At 39.7% G+C, this 25,217-nt stretch overlaps 1 protein-coding gene across 1 annotated transcript; it reads right to left on the bottom strand.

Annotated features, from left to right (window-relative positions):
* Positions 1–4,092: 4,092 nt before the first annotated feature.
* cand2 (cullin-associated and neddylation-dissociated 2 (putative)) lies at positions 4,093–24,987 on the bottom strand. The gene is made up of 24 exons (XM_072451762.1): positions 24,816–24,987; positions 23,315–23,458; positions 21,926–22,080; positions 21,732–21,855; positions 21,556–21,613; positions 20,845–21,043; positions 19,835–19,940; positions 19,618–19,751; positions 18,515–18,816; positions 17,154–17,295; positions 15,682–15,800; positions 14,941–15,087; positions 14,603–14,824; positions 13,839–14,045; positions 12,593–12,780; positions 12,180–12,336; positions 11,790–11,933; positions 9,614–9,753; positions 8,736–8,911; positions 7,698–7,793; positions 7,427–7,596; positions 6,029–6,193; positions 5,772–5,879; positions 4,093–4,643 (listed from the first exon to the last, which is right to left on the bottom strand). The coding sequence occupies exons 1-24, from the start codon at positions 24,881–24,883 to the stop codon at positions 4,413–4,415; spliced, it is 3,702 nt and encodes a 1,233-aa protein (XP_072307863.1). The 5' UTR covers positions 24,884–24,987; the 3' UTR covers positions 4,093–4,412.
* Positions 24,988–25,217: the final 230 nt, after the last annotated feature.

Here is a 25,217-nt window from a genome sequence, read left to right as displayed (position 1 = left end):
ATCAAAAATGACACAATCTGTGGGAGACAAATTTACGTTTGTGGTTAAAGATCTTCGACAAGGTGACAACATTGACAACTGTAAATCTCCTGGTTCAACTAAAACTATTACAATCATTAAGAATAATTGTACTTGAGTAATTTCTTTATAGCAAAATGTTAATGTTTGAATAATGTTTGTTTGCAGAGGATTGTTCACAAACCCTAAACAGCACTGCCGTCAATAAAGCACAGACTACAATTGCATGTGGAAACCCACATTCAACCAAACTAAGTCCAAGGACATTTTTATGCAAAGAAACAGGTGATTTTGATTGTGAAGATATCTTCAAGATCAACACACATGCAATCGCCTCAAGGAACAACACAAGTGGCCTCTATGTCAACATCAGTGTGGTCAATCCAGAAGACGAGGGCCTCTATTGGTGTGTCGCACAGGGAAATGCCTATTACTGGACTTACAAAAAAGTCTTCCTCACTGTTCACTCAAATTCTTCTCACATGCAGTTGGAAGAATCTATGAAAACAAAAGGTAACAGTAACACAAAATCACACATGTCATTTATAATACAGTATATATAAAAAACAGGATGGTTAAATAAAAATACTGAAAAAATCGAATTTTTCAATCATTAGAAAGAAACTCACGTAAATACAGGCAACCCATGGTTTTTATGACTGGTTTGGAAAATGTATCAATCAGTAAGTCCTTTTTTGTAATTCAAAGTTGCATGATCCAATTTTCAAAACGCAAAAGGAGGAAATAGCTCTCACAAACACTTTGGCATCATCAGTGTTCACAAGTATGATTTTTTGGTTAAGTTAAGATTTTGTAATAGTGAAATGAGTAGTCTAACATGTCACATGCACTTTAAAGCTTTTTAAATCATCCTTTCTCCACAGGTACCAGATCCAAGAAAAAAAATCTAGGTAAGACAATTGCATAAAGAGTCAAATATGATTGATTTTAACAGATTTGTTGTTGTTGTCAGGAATGTCTTTTGCCATCATAAGCCTGAGTGTCTCCGTGATTCTGGTGGTGCTGGTAATGGTCATTGTGATACTTATACTTTGTGAGTAACCATTGCTGTTTTTTTGGTTTTTTTTAAAGTTATATATTTATAAGATACAGCAGTAATTCTCAAACTGTACGTAAAGTTTGGGTACAACTGTTGGTACACAAGGTCCTCTGCAGTTCAAATATTGGCTGAATTTAGATTCAATTCCTTTGGGTTACAACTATTGAGAGAAATATTTTATTCCTAATTCAGACCTAGAATAGTCTGGTTTTCCTGATTTAGATCTAGTGGTGTTTGGAAGGCTAAATATTCTCGTAGGTGGACCATGTTTCATTGTGCTACATTAGCAGTTCCATGCACTAAATTTTGACTTTTGCACTTTTCCTCAGGGAAAAAGAGAAAAAACACTTCAGAGAACAACCGACAGGTTTGTGTCACTTCTGTTCTCTTGAAAGTTTAAAAATAAGTATTAACAAAACCATTCTAATACCAATTTTGGTTCGCATGCCAGAACTGTATAATTGGCCTGAGCCAGAAAACTGGAGCAGATCATTGCTCTTTGTTTTTGCAAAACATTTTCTTCCAAAACAATTGCATTTTTGACCCCCTGAAGATCGATGAAAAGTCCCCAAGCAAGCTCAACCCGAATCAATTCAACAGCGCTGCCTAGAAGTTGACCCCTATGGGAAATGGGACGGGTACATTTTGGCCAAGAGTCATAATATTTGGACCAGTGTCTATTAGATAAGACTAAAATTGAATTGGAGCACTGCCCTATGATGAACAGATAATGGTCCAGTTTCTGTGTTGCACTCCGGCAAAAAGCCACACTATTTATCCATCACTATTGTGTGATCTGGGTCTGAATGGAATGGATTTAAAGTATAAAGAGAGTTTTTTTGTTTTTGTTTTTTTAAAGCTTTCTATAAGTTATCTGTTCTTTTACTCCTGTACCTACTTGTGTTGTAATAACAAAATTTCCCCATTGTGTGGACAAATAAAGGCTCATCTTATCTTAATCATTTGACCACAGTTCTCTATTGCCCCCTACGTTACACATGAAACGACAACATTTTCAAGTCTAATATGTAACAAAATGTAACAAAACTTGAGGGTTCTCTTCTTTGCAGGAGAAGAGGCAAAAAAGTACATTGGCAATATTGCGCTGTTTTCAGGGTTGGCCAACCACTACTTTTTTCAAACCCTGGGGCCTATAAAACAAAGTGGGCAATTTATAGATTTTTACAGGCTACTGCCTCTAGGGGCGCTCTAGCAACAAGCGTAAATGTGCGTTCCACTGCAGTGTCGAAGCTTCCAGTTCACATTCAAGGTCTATGTGGATGAGCGTCCTGAGCGTCCACCGTTTTCTGGTGCGTTTCGAGGGTCCTACCAGCGCAAATCCCATGTTTTTAGCATCAAACGTAGATGAAGTTGAACAAAACTGAACTTTTGGCGGCTGACGCTGCACGTTAACCAATCAGAGATTACACTTATCCAGAAGGAGCAAAAAACCCCTGCACTGTTAAAATATCATCAAGACACAGCTCTTGGAGTGAATTATGATATTCACTAAACTCTGCTCACTTCTGAAATATCTGGTGAACCCAGACAAACCGCTGAGCCAATCACTATCGTTTTTGGACTTCCCACACCGGGAAATACAACCACTCCTCCACTGCACATATGTGCTGGACGCCTTGAACGTGCGTCTGCTGGTCAGTTTATTTTCCAAAGCATCTGCCTTCAAATTTACAGGAGTCCAACTGGAGCGTACGGAAAAAATGTGTTCGCTACGTCTGAACAATCTCCTTAATACTTTGATATCGAGGAAAGCACAAGACAGGAGCAGAGACAGATGTGGGGGAAGGCAGACAGGTAAATCAGCTCACACATAGTAATCAGGGTCAGAGGGCACAGTAGGGACTATTCAGAGGTGTACTCTGTATGTTAAGCTTCAAAATGCTGTGTTTATTACAATCTGGCACATATATGATAAGATAAGATAATCCTTTATTGTCCCACATGGGGAAATTTCATTGATGCAACGCAGGTAGATACAGAGGTGGATACAGAAGAAAAGAACAGATCACTTATCGGAAGTTTGAAAAACACTTTCAGTAGAAGATCTCCTAAAAACAAAAACTCCCATAGACAAAATGTCCCATTTCCCAACAAGGGATGGAGGGGAAAAAATTAATACTCAGTGCGGACATGTGATACGGCGGCCAGCATTTTATAAACCACCACCCACCCTGCAATTAAATGAGAATTTCTTGGCCCGCCCCAACCCAGGTACCCCGCAGGGTCTGTGGGTCAAAAGACAACCCGCGCGTCAATACCCTGTACCGTCTTTCTGTGTAAATATCTTGCCTTACAACGTGGACACCTGCGGCTTATAGACAGGCGCAGCCAACATCTTTCTTTTCATTATACACCGTGTATCCTTACTGTTGAAGAGGGTTTTTTCATTGCCTCGAAACAAACCTGACTTGTAATGTACTATCTCCATGGAGTGATGCAGGTGATGAACTCTACTTGCAGTTCCAGAAGTTCCTGCTCATTGTTGTTTTCTCTTCGGTCAACAGGAGGAAGTTATCTATGAGGAGATACAGGATCCAGGTACAGGAAGGGGAGTTACCACGGTATACAGCACAGTGGAGGCCTGTAAAGAGTCTGTTCAATATGTGACCCTTGATTTTGGTAATAGTCCCAACCCTACGGAGTGCAAAGCTAGTGGGTCTCACTGTGAATACAACGCTGTGTTCATTAAGCAGAAAGACAAATGTACCATTGCCTCAGAAGCATCAGAGGACCTGTACGCCAATCTTAAGCCACAGTAGTAATATATTTGGGAAGGCAGTAAATGCTTTGTATTATCCTTGATTATTTGCCTTAAGCTATCGGATCAACACATTTTATCCATTATTTGTGTTGTTATTGGCCTTTAAACATGCTCTTGAGAACCTGCCATTACATTTTTAGTTCTGTTTTGTGGAACAACATTTCCATGAAGAAATGGAAGTTTTCTACACCTGAAAACTTCTTACTGAAAAATTGCTTTACCTTTTTGCAAGTAGCTTTAGCAATAATTATCAATTTATTTGTTTTTTTACATAATCTTTACAGGCAAAGTGAATGGAGTGCGTGACCAGTTGCATTATTTGTTTGAAGTTAATACTTGCTGTTATATTTAGATGACTTTTTGTATTACTAGAGCGTAATATCCTAAAATACATGTGTTGAAATAAAAAGACAGACACATTTATTTTTCAGTGTACTGCTTTGCTTTAATTCAAGAAAACATTCATTAAAAAAATTAAAATCTGATTTTGTTTTTCTTTGTCTAAAAGCTTTATTGGTATTGTGTGATAGACTGGTGTATTGTGGGTCGAACCTAGCCCAGATCCATGCCCTCCGCTGGGCCTAGCCCGGCTGTGTCCCCTCCTCTGACGCTCTTGTAAATGGAGGCCATGTCTGCATTGGTGTGGATCAAGTTGGCAAATTCAGCCATGCTGGGGCTCCTCTCCACCTCGGGCACGGCCAGCAGGGCGGCGACAGCGCGCATGGCAGATCGTCTCAGCTCCTCCTGCTTCTCAAACTCCTGCTTCACAGAGTCAGCCTTCACCTGAAAGAGACAGAGACATATTTATTTTACTTTTGGAGCCATTCAATGACAGGGACTTTTACTAAAAACTCACTGGTTACCAATTTGTCTTCAATCATAACAAATAGTTTTCAAACCTTGTGTGTCTGAGATACCGTAGTGCAGCTGAATGTGGCTCCAGAGTGACGCTCCTGTTTGTATGCTCTCTGACAATTCATGGCTCTGAATGAGGCAGCGTTGGATTTAAATACTCTGAACTGAGCTAGTAACTCAAGAAGTGGCAGTATGGAGAAGAGAGAAGATTCTGGACAGCTAGCACTTACGCTGCTACTGCCACAAAACCGCCTCCTTTCTTTATTCCACGCGTTTCCTAAAATCACACCTCTCTTTCTCCACTCAGACCTCTGCTCAAGTTTACGCATGTCGGCACTTCTCAGCCCTCGGGAAGGTGGGGGAGAGGCGGTGGCTGCAAAGGATTGTTGGACTTGTAGTTCTAGCAATAAAAATGCTATATAAAATTAATAAATATAAATTGGAAATGTTTGGCGGGCCGTATTAAAACGTCTGGGGGGCCGGATCCGGATGCGGACACCCCTGCCTTAGTTAATATAATAATGCAAGCCTCTTAAGTTAAGAGTTACTAAGCCTAAAACCTTTTTAATAAACAACGTGTTTATTACACATTGAGACTGTGCCTCATTATGGCTAATTCATGCAGTTATCATAAAGTGAATTCATTGGGCAAGGCTGAGCAAGACAGTAACTTTTCTAATGCTTGAAATAGGCTTCATCTAATACGCAAAATGTTTTTATTTAAAATGTTTGCAAATTGTGCTAAAATTATAGAAATATAAAATGTATAATATAGTTCAATTCATTTAAAAGAACATCATTAGGCTAATTGATATAAAATATAATCAAATGGTATAAAAGTGGCATAAATAAACGCTGTGAAGTTCTGGACCTCAGCTTGTGGACATTTTCTCAAACTAGACATTGGTGAAAGTTTATTAGTGACCACTGGGAGGGTATTGTTCTTTCAACCAACCCCTTTTCACCATCTATCCATGCATTCTTGTATTGTTAAGGCAAGATACATTTGTTTAAAAGGTGGTCTAATCAAAATGGTAGAATTACATGCATATTTACCTTGGTTGTGCACGTGGCCTTCAGTGGTTCCACCAGTCGGTCTAATCTTTGTAAAACAGCAGCAGGGCACAGAGAAGCCAGTCTGGCCACCATCAAGAAGGTCAGCATCTACAGATATTTAAAAATGTGAAAGAAAAAAATAACCTCAAAATACATATACTGTTTTTATATATTTTTTTGAATATGTTTCTCGATAGGACTTCAATAATCTCCCTTCTACCACGCTGACAATTCAAACTATTTGAGTGAAATCTCACCCTAATGTCATAATGGTCTTTGAGTCCTTCCTCGACGTGGTCCAGAAATTGCAGTACGTCCAGCCCCTCGAGGCAGCTGTCCAACAGTGTGTACATACACTCAAACGCTGCTTTACGCACATCCAGGCCATCGTCGACTGTGTGTTTGAATGGACCCATCTCTACCTACAGCAGCATCAAACAAGATGAGATAACAAAAACGTTGTTTTAAAGTTATACAATGTTAATTAGAACATATAAAGCTGTACTCATCCAAACGAGGTAAATGGTATGCCCTTTTGTATTACATTGTACGGTATTTTTTATATTACTATAACAATACCTTAAACGTCAACATAAAAGCAGCTTTCACCTTGTTTTGGATGGATTGCAAAAATACGAATATTGTTATTCAGAGTACCAAATTAATCCAGATGTAAAATATTTGTCAATATTGCCTACCCATTGCTATCACTAAAAACAACTTTTCCTTAAGTAGAATTGTCAAACTTCTTATCAGATAAGTAAAAGTACTCACATTTGGTACGATAGAATTTTCATGAATATTCATTCATATTATGATTATATTAATTCATTAATCATTGGATTTTAATAGTGCCTTTCATGACACTCTGTGTTTTACATTTCATTATTCATTGTGGAGCGGCAGACAGAGGTAGAGTGCTTCTGATCTGATGGTTGGCGGTTTGAATCCGGCTCCTGACATAAAAACCACTCACGGTCCCTTGATTTAAAGTGCTTTGAGTGTGTTGAAAAGAGTGCTGTTTAAACGTGACCATTCATCCATTCTGTACTTGTGTATGTATGGAGTATTGAAGCCTGTGCCTCCATACTACCTCCATACTGTAGCCACAGCTGCCCTGAGGCCGACAATCTGCAATGTGTCTCCTAAGGACACAACAATTGCAATTTGGAGTAGAGCCTCTGCCTTCCCACTGGCCCATGGGCCCCTGGTGGAGGTTTGGTGTCTGCCTCATCTCTCTTCTGGACCCTGACTCATTCTCCTGTGGCTGTGGGCGACTCTGCTCTTGGTGCAGATGGCTCCTCTGATGGTGCTATCTCAACTGGTCCATCTGCACTAAGCTTTTTGTGTGTTTGTGTGTGTGCGTGTGTGAGTGTGTGTGTGTGTGTGTGTGTGTGCGTGTATGTCTGCATGTGTGTGTGTGTGTGTGTGTGTGTGTGTGTGTGTGTGTGCGTGCGTGCGTGCACGTGTGCATGTGTGTGTGTGTGTGTGTGTGTATACATAGGGTGTTGAGGGTTGATGAAGGACAGCGTGTTCTCTGGGGAGTATTTTTAACATTGCATTACAATCTTTGTACGAAAAGTGTTTTATAAATAAAGTTTGAAATAAATATGTTTACCAAACAAATAAAATGCCATTAAACGTTCAAGACTGACCTCTCTGATCAGATCCTTTCTGATCTGCGTCTCTTGGTACAGATGGGGCAGGACTTTTGGCAGGAGTCCCCGAATGAGTGATGGTTTATTATGAGCCGCAGAGTTAAACATGACCAAAGCCACGCGGCGCACATTTATATCCTCGTCTTTAAGTGTGGATAAAAATTCACCTGTCACAAAGACAAAAGTAATCAACCAAATGTAGATGTGACAGAAAATTAGACAATGTCATATACAATGAGAGTATATTTGTAGTTATAAAATACATTACCTATGTAGTCCTTCAGGAGCGCGTCAATGGGAGCGGGATGGTCAACAATAGTGAATTTTACAGCCGTTACCACTGTGCATCGAGCTAAAGCAGATCCTAAAAATGAAGGAGGATATTTGAGATTTTTCAAAAGCACGATAAACTCTACAATTTAACCTACTTTGCACAAATGAAAGACTAAGAAAGAAAAATGGGCTAGGAACAGTTCAGAATGTTATTATAATTCCATGGACACAGTTTAGTTGCAAAAAAAGTTGATTTGGTGTCAGTGGTGGAGAGTAAATTAAAGCACTGTAATTAGGTCATTTTTTTACATTTTTTTTGTCAGTTGTACAGTGTACTTTTTACTTTCTATACCACTACATCTTCTTAACTGTATTGAAGTGTAAACGTACTTCTCCTAACCCGAGAGGTTATTTAAATTTTGAGTACAAGTCTTGGGAGAGTTGAGCAAAAGAAAGATATGAAATCAACAGACACCTTTGAGTCAGTTTAAACAATAATCCAACAAAATAAAGGTATTATTCTCAGGTATTATTATTTGTAAAGACATAACTATTGTGTGATTCATGTGGATTTTGGCTCTTTACAGTATGGTTGCTATGTAACAGTTGTGGAATTACCGCTCATTACCTGTCACATTTGCTGCTCATGTCCAACCAGGAAGTAACATTATAAACTTAACCAAAACTGGGGAAAAATTGGCAAAAAACCCCCAAAATCTTCAAAAATCTTTAGAGTATATATAGACTATACAAATATAACCATGTTCACTAGGTTTTAATAAAATGTGTTGTCTAATCATGTGTCATACTCTCTTTAAGTAAGATAGCTTTTTCCACCACTGATTAGATTAGATTTGACTAACAGCCCTTATTTGGCTTTTTAAATCTACAAACAATCACGCAACAATAAATCTACCATTCTTTTTATATTTAGAAATATTATTAACTGTGCCTGACACCACATTAGTCGACACTAACATTTTACGGTACAGTCACTGACCATCGAAATGGATTGACCCGGCCCCCTCTGTACCTTCTTTGAGCTGCTGTTTGAGTCTGAGGAGGAGCTGCTCGGGGTTGACCAACGTGAGTTTTCCCAGGCATTCAGCCACGAGGTTCCTGGTGCCCTCCTCTGGACACTGAGCGTTCTGAAACAACAGGGCCCAGATGGACTCCAGGTGTGGGGAGAGGCTAGACGCTGGACAAGCACTGCGGACAAACGTATGCAGGCAGCGTTTTAGTCGGCAACGCATTGTAGGTAAAGACTGTACATTTTAAACACATTTTATGCATTATTTGTTGTTATTGGCTTTTAAACATGCTATGGAGTACTTTTGCTTTGGCATCTCACGTTGTAGAAAAACGTACGTGACTGTTTTTTTGTTCCCTTGTCAGAAGTATGCCTGGTCTCTCTGCTCCATCTTTGGGCCTCGGAGGACTCTCTGTTTTCTGATTTAGCAACGTTACAGTGTCATATTTGACTTTTGACATTGTCATGAGTGGAAACATCTGGATTCGACAATTGTTCACAGTTGTTGGCACTGTTTCTTACACGAGTGACATTTTATCAAATATATATTTGTATATATATATATATTTCTAAGTCAACCCTTCTGAATGGAAAAGTGATGATATTGTCATTTCGGTTCTCATAATTGCTGCTCTGTGATTGTACTGTGACCTGGATGATCACCACTGTAAAATCTTGGCATTCCCATTTATATGTGTCCTCTTAAAGTCAGCATAGTGTAATTTCAGACTAGCTGTAAATCCTTCCCCCACACCCATCCCCCACCCCGTTTATGTTTGTCTATGTCAGTATTTCAAATTATATGTCAAAAAATGGCAGTGTTTTGTGAGGCTCAGACGGAGAGGACTCATCAAACACACAGATACAAGACCTTCACAGACCTAATGACCTCTTTGAGCGAGTGCAGGAGCAGGTACTGTCTCTTTGGCTGTGAGGCGATCTCTTTCAACATGAAGGGCAGGTAGTCGTTCAAACTGCCCACTGCCATGCTGCCCAGAGCACAGGACGCCGCAGTCTTGATCTGAAACGCAAACATTCACATGTGAAACTCAACAAAAAAAACTTTTAGCTAACATTTTCATAATAATAATAGCGATAATAATGATAACGAATAATATCAACAGACATTTTGAAATAGCGTTAATTCCTTTCCATTGGGCTTCATTCCATGGTCAAAAGATGTTACCATGTCTAATTGAATTGAAACTGCAATGAGTAAAATAGGCAAATGCCCAATAGACAAATGCCCTTTGTCACCGGTTCTGTTCATAGTTTTTATGGACAGAATTTCTAGGCGCAGTCAGGGGTCGGAGGGTGTCCGGTTTGGGGACCTCAGGATCTCATCTCTGCTGTTTGCAGACGATGTTGTCCTGATGGCTCCATCAAACCCGGACCTGCAACATGCACTGGGACGGTTTGCAGAGTGTGAAGCGGCTGGGATGAGAATCAGCACCTCCAAATCCGAGGCCATGGTTCTCAACTGGAAAAAGGTGGCTTTCTCTCTCCGGGTGGGTGGGGAGTCCTTGCCCCAAGTGGAGGAGTTCAAGTATCTCGGGGTCTTGTTCACGATTGAGGGAAGGATGGAGCGTGAGATCGATCAGGCGAACTGTTGTGGGAAAGAAGGAGCTGAGTCGAAAGGCAAAGCTCTTGATTTACCGGTCGGTCTACGCTCCTACCCTCACCTATGGTCATGAGCTTTGGGTAATGACTGAGGACAAGATCGTGGATACATGCGGTCGAACTGAGTTTCCTCCGCCGGGTGGCTGGGCGCACCCTTAGAGATAGGGTGAGGAGCTCAGTCACATGGGAGGAGCTCGGAGTAGAGCCGCTGCTCCTCTACGTTGAAAGAGGAGCCAGCTGAGGTGGCTCGGGCATCTGGCCTGGGAATGCCTCAGGATCCCCTCGGAGGAGCTGGAGAAAGTGTCTGGGGTGTGGGAAGTCTGGGAGTCCCTGCTTAGACTGCTGCCCCAGATAAGCGGAAGAAGATGGATGGATGCCTTATTTGATATATTTTGCTATAATTATTATTCATTGTTCTATGTTGCACCTTATTGTCAAAGCAAGTTCCTTGTTTGCGAATTTTGTTCACTGACAACGGCAATAAACCTTTTCTGATTCTAATCAAAACTAAACAAACATGTTAAAATATTAAGCTGGTTGGCTCATGATCAAAGTTTTGTGCAAAACAGCACCAACCTGAGATTCAAGGTCTGGATGACCACAGTTAGTTCATCATTTGACTTGGAGGAACAGGACTTTTACAGGTATTTACAAATAAGGAGTTATTTTAATCAAGAAATGAAACAAAGCAACAACCACTATAACCCTCTGACTGATTTTTTTTATCAAGGCTTATTACTTTGAACTTTCAAGGGGAATAATATCAAAACTATATGAATATAATAATCATTCGTACAGCCAGTCTAATATTTTAAATGAGAAAGAGAGGGTAATTTTATTTTGACTGAGAATGGGAAAATATATGTACATTTCAGTGGAGAACACAAAATCACATGTTTGGAAAGAATTCTGTTGGAAAAGTGGATCACAAAGTGCACATGTTTCACAAGGAGATGCTAACTACTGTCTTGGAGAAACTGTAGTTGCTTGTAGTCCTCTTATCATAAATATTGGACTGTCTTTGACATCGCCATCCCACTTGATCTGTTTCTGGGCCTCAAAACTTTAGACATGCATACAATAAATGGATACAGTCTGGAACATTCTTCAGGCTGCAGGAAAAAAAGCCATCACTAAGAAATGGATGACACAAACCCAACCAACAATTAAGTACTGGACGGACATAATTGACAATCGAAAAGTGGAGAGATTACATTCAGACAAAATTTCAAAATGGGATCATTATGACGGATCACAAGTTTAGAACTATTTATGTTGTTTTGTTTGTTCTGTGTTCCTTTTGTGTTATGTACATTAATACAAAGAAAAGAAACAGGGAGCCTATGTAGGGACTTTATATAGGTGTCTTTGAGTGGCTGAGAAAGTGTTTTACCAGTTAGCTGTATTGATTGCTGTATAAATATGCCAGATGTATACCTCTTCACTGGAGGAGGAGGAGAAGGCCTCCAGGATGACTGCCTGCACCTCCTTACTGCCCCCCAGGCTGCCGCTCCTTCCCACCTCCCCCAAACACCAGAGGGCGAGGACTCGAGCTGACTCCGAGGAACTGCGGCTCTTCACCTGGAAAACACAACCAATAGTACAATTTTTAGGTCTATAATAAAAGAACACGATTTCAATTTCAATCTCTCCATTTACATTTTCCATAACCAAAGGTATCTATTTACATTCTAAAACACAGTTGAATACAATCTTGTTGCCATTTCTCATTTAAGATCCAAATGAACACCTTTTCATACCTGACCGCAACGCAAATAGTTTGAACACAAATTCAGTATATTAATGCTGTAAATGTATTAAGTTGACCTGTTGTAGGAGGCTGGAGACCGTCCCTGGAGTTTCTTTGGGACAGACAGTGCACAGCGCGGCCACACAGCGAGCGACAGAGTGATACGACTGTCTGTGGATGTCTGCCAGACACTGGGGACTGTGGAAGGGCTCCATCAGGGACTTCAGCAGCTGACTGTACCGAGAGAGGAGAGTGGGGATTAAGAATGTCGCATGGACTCGCATAAATAGCATCACAACCCACAAGCACATTCCACAGGCGCCCCACATGGTCTTAGAATCAAACCAAGTGCTTTCTTATAGTGATTTGTGTTGGTTATGTCAGGTTGCATCAGGAACATGGATTTGTCACTCAAATCTAAATAATTTCACTGTGTTCACTGCTATAATTAACCAAGAAGAATCTGTACAGTACAAGGAAAGACCTTTACCTATATCCTAGGTTACTTGTTTTGGAGAGCACCAGAGCCTGGAGGAAATCCAGAATGGCTGCTAGCGCTCCTCCTTGAAGAAGTGGAGAGTGGACCAGTTTGAATACTTCAGGGAGCACAGAGGAGCTGATCTTTGTCAGAGAGGGGGGGCAGGCTTTGGCCATACAGGTCAGCAACGTGATGGACAGCTACACAGACAGAAATGAGATCAGTTAAATATGAACGGGTGGTATCCCTGCGGAGCCTTTGAGGCTAAAGATTTTCTTAAAAACAGATCAGTTTTACAACAAGCTTAAGGATGGCTTTTCTCAAGCATTCCATCATTTTTATGTAACATTTTTGATATTTTAATTTATGCTGTGGTGTGACCTCCCCTGTCATACTGCAGCACATTCAATAAAAATGTGCCAGGTTAATGTCATGGTCACTGTCTGATCTGGTGTATATGTTTGTCATGTTTTACACAGCCTTCTATCTCTGCTCCTCTTCGTTTCCCTCCTCCCTTCTTGTTCTCCCTCTGGTTACCGCCCCTTTTGTCTTTCTGCTCACTCACAGCTGTATCTCATTGTTAATCACTGGGTGTAGTATTTTAGGTGTTGGTTTTCCTTTGTTCAGTGCGAGGTTGTCTGCGTTGCCCTGTTAGCCCCAGCATTTGAGCGTCTTTGAGTCTGATTCCTATTTTTGACTCTGACTCTGATTTCTGCCTGCTCCTCGTGATTCCTGTTTTGCCGTCATCGACCTTGGACCGTCTTGTGATTCCCTTTTGCCTGATCGCTGATATTGCTGTTTGCCTGTGTACCGAACCTGGAAAGGATTTATGACTACGACTCTGGCCTGTTCTCTGACACCGCTGTATGCTGGACCTGACCACTGCTGGAAGAACTTTGTATTTATCTGTCTTATTTTATTAAAGGCTCCGTTCTGCTGTTCGTGACAGTTAAAAAATGTCATCAATCATATGTCTACAGTGGACATTATTATGTCCCATTCTAACTTATATATTTTTAACCATTAGAATTTCAGTTTTCTGTGTAAATAAAGCTGTAATATGTCAAACTGAAGCATGTTACAAGGCAAAGAAAGAAAAAAAAGCTTGATCCTTGACGTGATAACACAAAAAATAGACATCAAATATCAATTGAGGAAATCATATACAAACTGTAAAGATACTTTATACCAATACTAATAATGATTTGTGTAATGGTGAAACACATTTTGTTTATAAAAGATATAAAAGTGTGCATACCTGTGACACGTGCATGTCGCTCTCGTCCACTAGAGGGGGCAGTTCACTCAGGACAGGCTCCAGAGCCACTGCTTTGATGCTGGAGGCTTGATGTGAGACCAAAGCGGTTAAGCAGGCCAGAGTCCCCAGCTTCAGTGTCCTCTGGTTTTTACGCAGGAAAGAACCCAGGACTGATAAGGCTTCAGGCAAAACGGAGGATAAGTCAATCTGAAAAATATTATATACGGATAGTTTTGTTCTTAATACAACTTTAATTGCATTTGGTTGCATCCCCATGATGCCATAACACTTTAACACTCTTAAAAGTTGAACGTATATGTTGGCACAATTTATGGTTGGTATCTACACTACAGTATGTAATAACGTAAATGCTGATGTACGTATGTGAAATTCCCTGCTGTGCCACCGATCTCTGTGTCTGTTTAAACTGAGGCTTGTAGCTGCCCCTGCACATCTCAACCTTGCTTACATATGAGTCCTAGTTTGAATTGATAAAACTAAAAACAGACTATGCCTACATAAGGTTCCTGGTTTAATTGTAAAAGAACAGTGCAGCTGCTGTACAGACTGCCTGGTCAGGTTGGTGCCCCTCGGAGCACTTGATGCCCTATGTGTGTAATGGGAGCGGACAGTACACAACCTAAAGTCAGAGCCTCTTATTGTTCTACCTGCAAAGTGTGTTAGATTTAAGTATATTTTTAGTTATTTATCTTGTTTTTTTCTCTCGATTACAAACTATTGAATGAAGTATTTTGAAAAAACACCTTGAGGGGAGATGCCGTCATTAGGGTGAAGGTCCGCACTGTGGTCAGTCTTGTGATTTCATTCTTCAGCCTCTCCAGAAAGATGCTGAAGACAGCTTGTAGCTCCGCCCCTAGGTGGTCGCCAAGGTGACAGACTATGTGACCCATGCAAGAAATAGCCCGCTCTTTGACTTCCTGGTCAATGTCTGTAGCTTTCAGCCTCTTCATCGTTGAGGAGAAGACCTTCAGGAAAGGAAATGAGTCCAGATGTATATAAAAATGAATGTGATTGTAAGTGATTTAAAGTGCAAACTACTTATGTTAATTCCAGACAAATCAGTCTAGAGGGACGTTACTACCTCTTTGACAAATGGTTTGGGGTCAAACCCTTTGGTTTGGTCGAGTGGCCTCATGACTTTGACCAGCTGCTGTGTGACCAGGAGAGCCTCTGAGGTGATCTTATAAAAGGAGTCTTCTACACAAGCCACCACCGGGGGCAGCAGCACCTAAGTAGGATAAAAGACTAGAGATGAACAGTGATAATAGCACACTACGAAGTCAAAATTTAAAGGGGACATACTATGCTAAATTTCCTTTACTGAGCTTTTAACCTAATCCTGTATTGTCCTGCAACTGAGGTCCAAGTGCTTAGACAATACCTGTTTTCACCTACCCCCTAACCACCCCCACTTCTCTGTACTTAGTTGTGACTATTTGAAAAATTAAAACTCTGAGTGACACTTTTCCAAAATGAAAACATGTAAATGACAATGTTACAGTGAAATGTGATTATCAGGTCACCTGTTTGAACTAATAATGATTAAAATAATTGATTTATACAACACTTTTCAGGACATTCAAAGAAACTTTACAAAACATTAACAAAACCTATTACTAAACCGTTTTAGACCAATATTGTTTTTTTGTTTTTTTTACAACGAACACAAAAGTAAAACCAATGTAAAATGATGATCTACTTACACCAAGTACCTAGACAAAAAACACAATATGTCCCCTTTAATTATTTGAAACCTAAAGAAGCCTTTCTGCTTAACAAAGTCACATATGAAAAGAGGAAAACAATTTTTTTTGTAGGAAACCTGCATGTGTGGCTGGAAGGCCTCTGGACGGTGTGACAATAGAAGGACATGGAAGAATGATAGAGCATCAATCCTCATGGTGGAGGAGGTGGATTTGTCCGTCAGAGAGAAGACTAGACCTGGAAACAGTAAGAAGAAGAGTTAGATGTTGAAGTTTGCTTATTTTCAAGTGGCAGATAATGTGATGGATGTCTGATGCCCTCTGCTAGCATTAGCTAGACATCACCTGACATCATTTTCCACACAAAAATGCCCCTCATTCTGGTGGCAGAACTATAGCTGTCTCGGGTCATATGTCACTTCCTGTACCACCAGACTGTCCCCGCCCCTTTTAGGTGAAAACAAACAGTGTTAACAGAAAGGCGGGAGGTACAAATTGTAAAAATTGTATCGTTTTGCTCCAAAATACATCAGAATATTGATACTGGTGACACAGCAGACATGGACTGAGAAGTTGGTGAATATTTTAATTCAATCTGGAGGGATGGAGGAGTAAAGTGTCAAACAAATTACCTGGAGATTGAATTAAATAGTAGTAGATGTCGGGAAACAACACCTCCGGCAACTGTGTGGGGTCATTTTGCCAAAAGGATTCTGGTAAGCTAAACGGACATCTCTCGACCCCTATTCTCACAGTTTTTATTTATAACGATTCACCAACTTCTCCGTCCAAGGCTTGAGTGTCGCTAGTTAGTTATATTTCTTAAAATATTGCAAAACGATAACATATTAACAATTTGTAATCCCCGCCTATTTGTTAACACTGTTTATTTTCACCCAAAAGGGGCGTGGCTGTAGCGCCAGCCCAGAAGTACCCGTGTGACCGATGACATCTATGAGCAGCGCAACTGATAAAATGTTTGACCGCAGAGCTTATGTTTTGCTAAAATTAATCCGGTTGCTGCCCTGACTGTGCAGAGCTTAGCTAGCTTTAAGGGGGAGATAAAGGACACTTCAACTCACTCCAAAAAAATTAACTTCCACAACCCACAGTGAAACATATTATTTAAGGAGAGAAAGGCAGTTCAAGTGTATAGGATCACAAAGTTTGTATATGTGATGAATGTGAACCACATGCAGTTTTCCTGTTGTTTATCTGGTTTTACACTTTGTTTATGATGAATTTTAAGATGAGTTGTAGACTTTTATATTTGTTATAAGACTGTAGCAGCTCTTTCACGTGTTAGTTGTGTTCTGAGCTCTTACGGGAGACAATTTAATTACTCACCATTGACAAGCCTACATTTTTGCCACTCACTATCAAAGTACAGCATGTTGTAATGTCATCTGCATAACATGGATATACAAGCATAGTTCTTATCAAAATTGCTCAAGCAGATGCTTCACAGTTAGATAGAGCTGTGGTTTCAGCTCAGGGGAAAGGGAAGTGAATGTGTTTCTGATGAGGAGATACTGCGGTGGCTTGGTTTAAAGTTGACTTTTCACCACACACCAAAGCGTTTGCACATTACCGGGTATGAGAGCGGGGATGTGTTCCTCCAGCGCTCCAGGGACAGTGTGGGCCAATTCAGTGAGGACAGAGAAACATCCCTGTCGAGACTTCACGCTCTTGTCCTTCAGCTGTTTGTGCAGAGCCTTCACTATCATCGGCACCTGAAGCACAATTGTACACAGAGATTATACAAATTAAAAGGAAAGCGGCAAATGGCAGATGAAGAACCATTTTGGAAATTCTCCAGGGGAATATTATTTGCGTGCAAAAATTGTTTCGGCAACTTAAATGGCTGTTTTGCTCTGTTTTATTCACATTTATACTAAAACTGAAATGAGAAAAAACAAACAGAAATGACTGCTTTTTCCCACAGATTTTTTTTCCCATTCATTCTTTACTTCATGATACCGCTGATTGTATTTGTATGCATTTATTAATAAATAAATGAACAGTATTATTTTATTTCACATTTCCTTCTGTAAAACTCACTTTTTCTCTTGATTTGATGATGATTTGAATACATAACAGGAATGTAATAACTATGAAATTTCCCCATGTGGGACAATAAAGGATTATCTTATCTTATCCGTTCTCATCGCCAGTCAAAATACAAAATACATTGTATATCTACTATAAGTAGTATTTACTAACTTTCTTGAATACTAATGAACATATGGGGAGCACGTGTATTGTGTTTCAGAATGTGTTTTGTTTTAGCTAGAAAAAAACATGACAATTTCAATGCAGTGTATTGTATCTAGAAAGTTTTTCCAAATAGATAATAATCTGAAATTTATAGTAGAAAAACATTTCAAAGTCGTAAGAACAAAGTTGTTGTTTTATTTTATCAAGACTATTCAATCCATTGTAGTGAAGAAGGTTGCAGGAAGCATAAACTTGGAGGTATCCAATAGATCTATGTATCAAGGCATTCAAATTCTGGTTTGCAATCGGCCGTGCAGCTTCACCTTAAAACCACAAACCACTCGTTTGAAGAAATATTTTAAGCAGGGAGAAGAGAGGGGTTGAAAGAGGAGAAAAAGAGGCAATTTTGTGAGAAAAGTGAATCCTTCTTTGAACATAAATTATGGATTAAGGCACATTATAATTTGCCATCTGTTTATAGCAGTATCCTCACACCTTAGTCAAGTGAGAAGGCAAGCAAATCAAATGCTAACTGGGTCTTAACAATGAGGATTGCGCGTCAGACAGATCACAACAGAACAGGAACGTCTCAAAACAGTTTATAACTTTTGCATGGAAATCAAAAAGAAACCTTCTCCAGATGACTACTTCTGAAACCTTTTCCTACTATGGACAAAACCTGAACGAATGAGTCATTACACCGACTTGCATCTGAGTTCATTTGTCAATACTTACCTGTTTCTTCAACAAAGCGGCCGTTGGCTCCTCCTCTCCGGCGCCCCCTTGCTCAGATATCAGTCCAACGTGGCCGCTCCTCACTCGCGTTTGCTTGAGCAGAGTAGAGAACGCAGAGAAGACATCGGCCCGGACGTTCTCCTCCCTCTCCTTGAAGCGGGAGAGCAGGGCGGGGCAGAGGGACGAGTAGAACGACAGCAGCAGGTCTCTCCTTGCGTGGATCAGAGCCTCCAGGCACTTGATGGAGGAACGTCGCACTTTCCAGCTCATGTCCTCATCGTCACTGTACTCATCGTCTGACTCTGGAGGGAAAGATGTTTCTATGGTTCTAACCAGTTTCAAAATATGTGAAAGTCAAGGTTTTCCAAGTTGCTGAGAGTATTGTGGTCTGACTAGGGCTGCGGGGATTAATAAACTACCGGTAAATGGGATTTTGATCATCGTAATTGTTATCTGGACTTTACAATTTCAGATTTTTATCAACAACACACTTTATCCATAGATAATCTCCACCTTAACGCCTTCTGTCATCATATTTCAATCTTTATTTGGTTGATAATGCATTTGAAACGTCTCAATGAACAATAGAGATAATAGTTTAACTAGTCGACTACTGAAATAATCGTGAGTTGCAGCCCTATACTCTTTGTTCATTTGTACACTAAACATCCGAAATGTCCCCATTGTGTGGATCTTATTTTTTAATAGCTGGAACATGAGTACAAGTAAGTGACAGGACAGGTCTGTGGAGAAGTCTATAAGAATGCATGTTTTTTTTCAGGCAATAAAACCACATTAATTGAATAAACGTACGATGGATAAGTTTAATGCTATTCTGTGGAACATTCCTAGTGTCAGGATAGTTACATAGTGCACCTTTAAACTCTTGCAAACTCTTGTAGTAAGTTAATGATTGTATGCTACGTGCAAACTGTAACCGTTTAGTTTTTGATTCCTACATTTACTGATAATATTCTGCTGATTTTGGTGCCAACATCATAACTTCAATTGTGTTTAAAATGGTGATATAATCTTTCTCTCTTGCACCTTTTTCTGAAAATATGGTCTTGTCAAATGTGGTGTTGAATGTAAAATGCTGGTACCTTCACCAAAGTCGTCCTCTGCACCCATACTGCCCTCCTCTTCATCATCATAGTTATAGTTTGGGTCATAAGTCATGAACTTTAGACACAGCTGGGTCACCGTGGAGATGTGTGGCGACATTTCTTTTGGACACCTTGAAAAACCAAAATAATTTCTGTAAATACAATATTTGCCATTGAAAGACAGGGAGTTGTGATGTGTGTGAAAGTGACAGACCTCCTTATGAACGCTTCAAAAGCTTGGAAACAGTACTCTGTAAGCTCGTCATCCTCAGCACTCGTCAGCTTCACTACCATAGGAATTAACTTCTCTAAATGTTCACCTGCAAAATGCACACAGATTAAACAAAACAAAGCCGGATTAAACTTTTATTTAACCTTTGCCACTGTCCATGTTTTATTAACTATTTTCTACAGACACAGACTAAAGTCTGTTAAGCTTTGAACACGGTCCGAGATTGAAAAGGGGCGGGAGAAGAAGAAGCATGCTTCCCGCAGTACTGCTCAGAGGCCTGTAGATGTCACTAAAAGACACTGTGACTTCAGCCAAGCTCCAGCAGCAGAAGTGAGGGCTTACAGTATTTGGATATATTTCCAAACAATTTAAATATAGTTGTGACACACGGTAATTTAAGATTTTATCACCGCTTGCCTTGATTGCCCTGATGCACCACACTGCAAGAAGGATTTAATTTATTATTAGGATTCATTTTTTTTCAGTATCAATACTCAAATGACCTCTGACAACCCCAAAATTGATTTTTGCATCGATATTGTTCATTGCCACAAAATTTGAGCAGACTGAATATTCTGTGCATGGGTTTCAGGCAAATAATTCCTTCCTGATTTAAAGGATTTTGTGAAGACCTTTCCCCATTCACAAAATATAATAATTTGATCAGAATTGTGCTATTGCCATGTCAAATCCTTTGAATCTTTATGCCTGAAATCTGGAAAGTAAAAGCACCCTATGTTGCGGTTCATCTTTTACTACTGTTTAATCAGCCTGTTATGTTGTAGGGTTACTTTATTGTAATATGTTTACTGTTGTTTTGTCTCTTGGTGCATTTGTCAAACAAGTTCTGTGTTTGTGGAAAAGAATTTGTCAAATAAATAATAATAAATAAATAACTCCGGCACAAGAGAAAAGAGGTTGCCGGCATGTTGTTAAAATATAGACACATTTACCATCAACTTAGAGTATCTGACTTGAAAGCGGTTTCTCACCAACTCGATGTCCTCCCTGACGACTAACTGTAGCGAGACACTGGACGTATGTTCGGGACAGGGATGTGTTTGGGGCCTTGGCCAGCTCTGTCATCAGGTGTCCGGTCAGCTGAGAGAAGAGGTCGGGGCTACAGCAGGGCACCAGGTGACCCAGAGCCAGGATGGAGCGCTTCCTCACCGCCATTCTGGGGCTTGTTAACTGAGTCGTTGACAATGCTTATTACATTATTAGACCTCAAATACTGTACATACTGATGATGTGTACAGTTGAAGCGTTAAAACACACATATTATGCATACTAGTCTTTTTGAGCATGTGTTCTAACATTGTTCCCTTATCAAAAACAAAAGTAGAGTTGAGTTCATTTGTTCTGAGCATTTCTGCCATCTAGGGCTGCAAATAATCATGTAATAACTGCTCTGTCAGTGTCATAAAACCTCTTTTCTCAGCTCATGGCATGCTTGTCGGGGCTTTTGTTTATTTCCCCTTTATGCTTTTGAATATTTCCCCTTGATCCCCTTTGCAGTAGATGGAGCTCTAACCTATAGCCTAAAGTAAAGAGTCCTTTCAGCAGATAAATGATGTTGAGTTCTAAAACATGAGATGCCAAAGTAAAAGTATATGGCTTTGTTTAAAGGTCAATAACAATACAAAGAATGCATAATATGTGTCCTTTAAGATGCTGATAAAAATGTCTACAAGGGTTTTTACCTGAGGAAGCAGGCTGGACAGCAAAGACCCGTGGAAACCGACTAATGCACCACTTAACCTGTTGAAAATATGATGGACAGAACACAAAGTAGTTACATCCAGCATTCGTCCAGCAGGCAAACATTTGAATTGCTCAGACCATAAAATGAAGGATATTTTTCTTTCATTGTCAGTACCTTCCCAACATGTCTGAAAGGATATCCAGAGCCTCCAACTGGACGGACACATCTTCCTGCTTTCCCATTGCCCCAATCAACTGAGAGGTGATTTTCTTGCACACAGCAGTGGTAAGATTCACGCCTACAGATATAAATGCAACCAAGGATAACATTTAAAGATTACAAGTGAGCCAAAATGTTGTCAGAAGTACCGGTTGAGGAGAGGGGGAGCTCGGCGATGACAGTCTTCAGGCCCATGCTGGAGATGTCTCTGAGCTGCTCTTTGTTGGACATCATGTTTGAACAAAGTGTGTCCACCATCGTCTCCACCTGAGGCTCCTTCACCTTACTCACCAGAGGAGCCAGGCTGGAAGAAACCAATAGTGTGACCAAATGACGTAGCGGCACTTTAAGCTAGTTTGTATTATAGTTTAGTCACGGTAAACTATACATTTTATCTGTGGTTAAGTATATAATCATTTGACAATATTATTATTATTACATATATTTAAATTAAATACATACTCTTTCAGACCTCTTAAGGCATCCGCACAATAAAAACACAATTGAGGAAAGTAGTTACAATTTGTTGATGGAAATGTAGATTAGATTTGGTTTTAGATTTAGTTCCAGTTTGTGCAAAGTGAAATATTTTTGAAGAGGTGCTTTGTGATAAATCCTGAAGAACAAAATAAGTCTTTGAAAATGTAGTTTGTTGAGTACCAGCTTGGGTGTGGTACTGGAGGTACTAGAACTTTAGCTGATCTCCAAGTGAGCCGCTTAAAGTGTGTTCTGTGAATGGAGAACAGGTATATTGGTGTATGAAAGAGTACAGAAGAGCTGGTTTATCATGTATCTTCATTAACATGCACTGACCTGACCAAATAAACAAATAATACAAATAATGAAATACAAATCTGCATGTGTTATCATGATAAACTACATTGAAAAGAGCCTTGGTATTTCCTGGCTAACTTTAAACTGCCCGCCAATAATTTGCCTGTTAACGTGGTAACTATCCTGACAGATTTCCTCTTAGATGAGGAGGACGTGATCGTCAGTGCTGTATGTTGTCAGCACAGGACAAACAGCAGGACAAAACAGGCTCCTGTTAAGTTGGAGTTAATGTGAGTTTGTTCACAGCATACTGCACCACGCGCTGCACTGCTGAGGGTTAAAGTCCATCCTACAGAGACTGAAAGAGGCCTGCAGTGATGCTCTCAGTGGTTCTCAAACTTACCACAGCAAATACCATCTCCAGATCTAAACCTGGACTTTACAAGACTTTATGGACTTAAATTATGGCTATACTTGGTCTAAAATGAAAATAAGGTCTGTAATTAAACTAAAATCTTGGATAAAGTAGTTGTAAATAATGATTAACCCAAAAAAAGACAAATGCACCAAATACTAAAACTGCAGCATATTGTTTCTCGGTTTGTTTTGTACTTTTGGACCACAAATATCTCAATATATTTATTTATCCATCCATCTATTTGGTTCTCAATCCAAATGAACAAATGTTGCTAAAGTTTCATCATCGAGGAAACAAACAACTCAAAAATCACAGTTTTATGGAATCCTCTTGAGAAAGCATTTACCATTTGACAGCCAGGTTCTGCACCTCTCCGTTCTTGTCCTCCAGCAGCCTCAGCAGCATCGTCACCACCTTCCTCTCACTGTCCTCATCCAGTTTGATGCTGTCCTTCTGCAGCTCCAGCATCAAGTCATTAGTGGCCATAAACCTGTTCACATTCAGAACAAGAAAACGCATCTATAGCCCATGATTATGATATACATTTCAATGAATCAGGAATAGATTGGAAATAGTTAACGTGTAGTTACTTATTAATTTAATTTGGTCATTATTAGAACAGCTTGATTATGAAGAAATGCAATCACAATCATTTTTTAGGTTATAATTGAAATCACTTATTTTAAATACGATGAAATGTTCACCAGTAGTAGAGTACAGACTTATTTGTATTTATTCATCTTAAATTTTAAAATATCAACAAATACTCGCTAGAAAAACAATGGTAAGGATGTTTTTTTAACTTAATTTCAATACTTGGTGGCTAATATTTTGTTAATTTTGTGGAAGAATGTCCATTTACCGCGCTGTGGTTTAGTTTTTGGGTAAAAAGTACTTTGGCTTCAGATTACAGCTGTTCAAGGACTAATTTTGTTGCGATTGGTAAGAATTTTTGTAAAGTATCCAATTGATCCAAACAGTAAATGAAATGAATGCTTTGCTACAGGGTTTGGGGGGCAAAATAAGCAACCATTTAATTCCAATTGTTAAAGGAGATGCATCATGCTCTTTTTTCAGAACATTGAATTGAACTATAACATAAGTAGATCACAATTTTATTCTATTTTTCCATTGTGAAGCGTAAGATTGATCTAAAACGGCTTAATAATTAAACTGATCCATTGACTTCCTGTTAAAACCTGCAAAACCGATAAGCCCCGCCTCTTTATAGTGACATTTCACCGTAACAAGCAGCTTTGTTTTACATTTTTAAAAGTGGCTACAACGTGACATTTTAGTACCCTGCACGCGTCACTTTGAATCTTAATTTTTTCAAATAATTGCAACCAAGTACAGGGAATGTTGGAGGGGATAGGGGGTAGGTGATAACAGGACTTTTCTCAATGAGCTCTTGAATGCCGGACAGTACAAGTCAAGATCACTCACACATGCAAGAATCAATCAGAATACAACTTTGAGAATACGAATGATGTAGAAACACCGTTGTAAACAGGTTAAACACATAAGATCGCCGCCTTGAAAACGTTGCAATCACGATTTCAGAACCGTATGACAAACCTAAACAGATAGTAAAATAAATGATAATCCTATAGTCAGATCATTCATTCCTACTCTAGTTTCAGTGTGAGTGTAAAGATGGACACTTAATAATTTAGTTTAAGGTGAATCATGGTGTAGTAATAAGTCAATTGCACATTAAAGCACTTTACAAAACACCACAGTCACTAACTAAGATGTGCCCTCTGTGTTGTTAGCCTGCAGTAGCCTTCCCAAAACTGTCATCTCATGTCTGGTTGTTGGGTCAGGCTTAGTTCACTTCCCCTTACCTAAAATCTTTATCTGTGGAGGTCATCTTCTCCAGTAAGTTGGAGATGTGGTAGGACACGTTCGACATCTTCTCGTTTTGGCAGGTGTCACCGCCGCTGAAAGAAAATAAAACAAAACAAAATTTAACCCAAGAACATGGCGAGGAGGTCCAACATGCCCAGCCGCGGGGGCAACCTGACACTTTTGGTGGGTTTGGGATAAATATAGACGTGAAAACCCCCAGTATAATGTCGCCATCCTGTGGACAAAATAATTTGAACACGAATAACTTGTAAGAACAAATTACAGCGAATCATTATTGCTTCTTTTACGTTATTTTCGGCATTTAAACTCGCTAAAACACATTGAATTAACATAACATTACATTGAACAGTTGGCTCACTCCTAAAATAACGCTACTG

The sequence above is a fragment of the Eucyclogobius newberryi genome, unplaced genomic scaffold, assembly GCF_026437365.1.
Source record: "Eucyclogobius newberryi isolate DKJ021-1_F unplaced genomic scaffold, fEucNew1.0.hap1 SCAF_19, whole genome shotgun sequence".
Taxonomy (NCBI): Eukaryota; Metazoa; Chordata; class Actinopteri; order Gobiiformes; family Gobiidae; genus Eucyclogobius; species Eucyclogobius newberryi.
The sequence above is the reverse complement of the archived record's forward strand: the minus strand, read 5'-3'. Positions and strand labels throughout refer to the sequence as shown.

Excerpts from the sequence above, each read along its gene's own strand:
- cand2 (XM_072451762.1), bottom strand. The coding sequence starts at position 24,883 with ATGTCGAACGTGTCCTACCACATCTCCAACTTACTGGAGAAGATGACC. Across the intron at positions 22,081-23,314 it reads CAGAACCTGGCTGTCAAATG|CCTGGCTCCTCTGGTGAGTA; the intron begins GTAAATGCTTTC and ends GGTTTCTTCCAG. Across the intron at positions 9,754-11,789 it reads CCTCCTCCTCCAGTGAAGAG|ATCAAGACTGCGGCGTCCTG; the intron begins GTATACATCTGG and ends TTTGCGTTTCAG.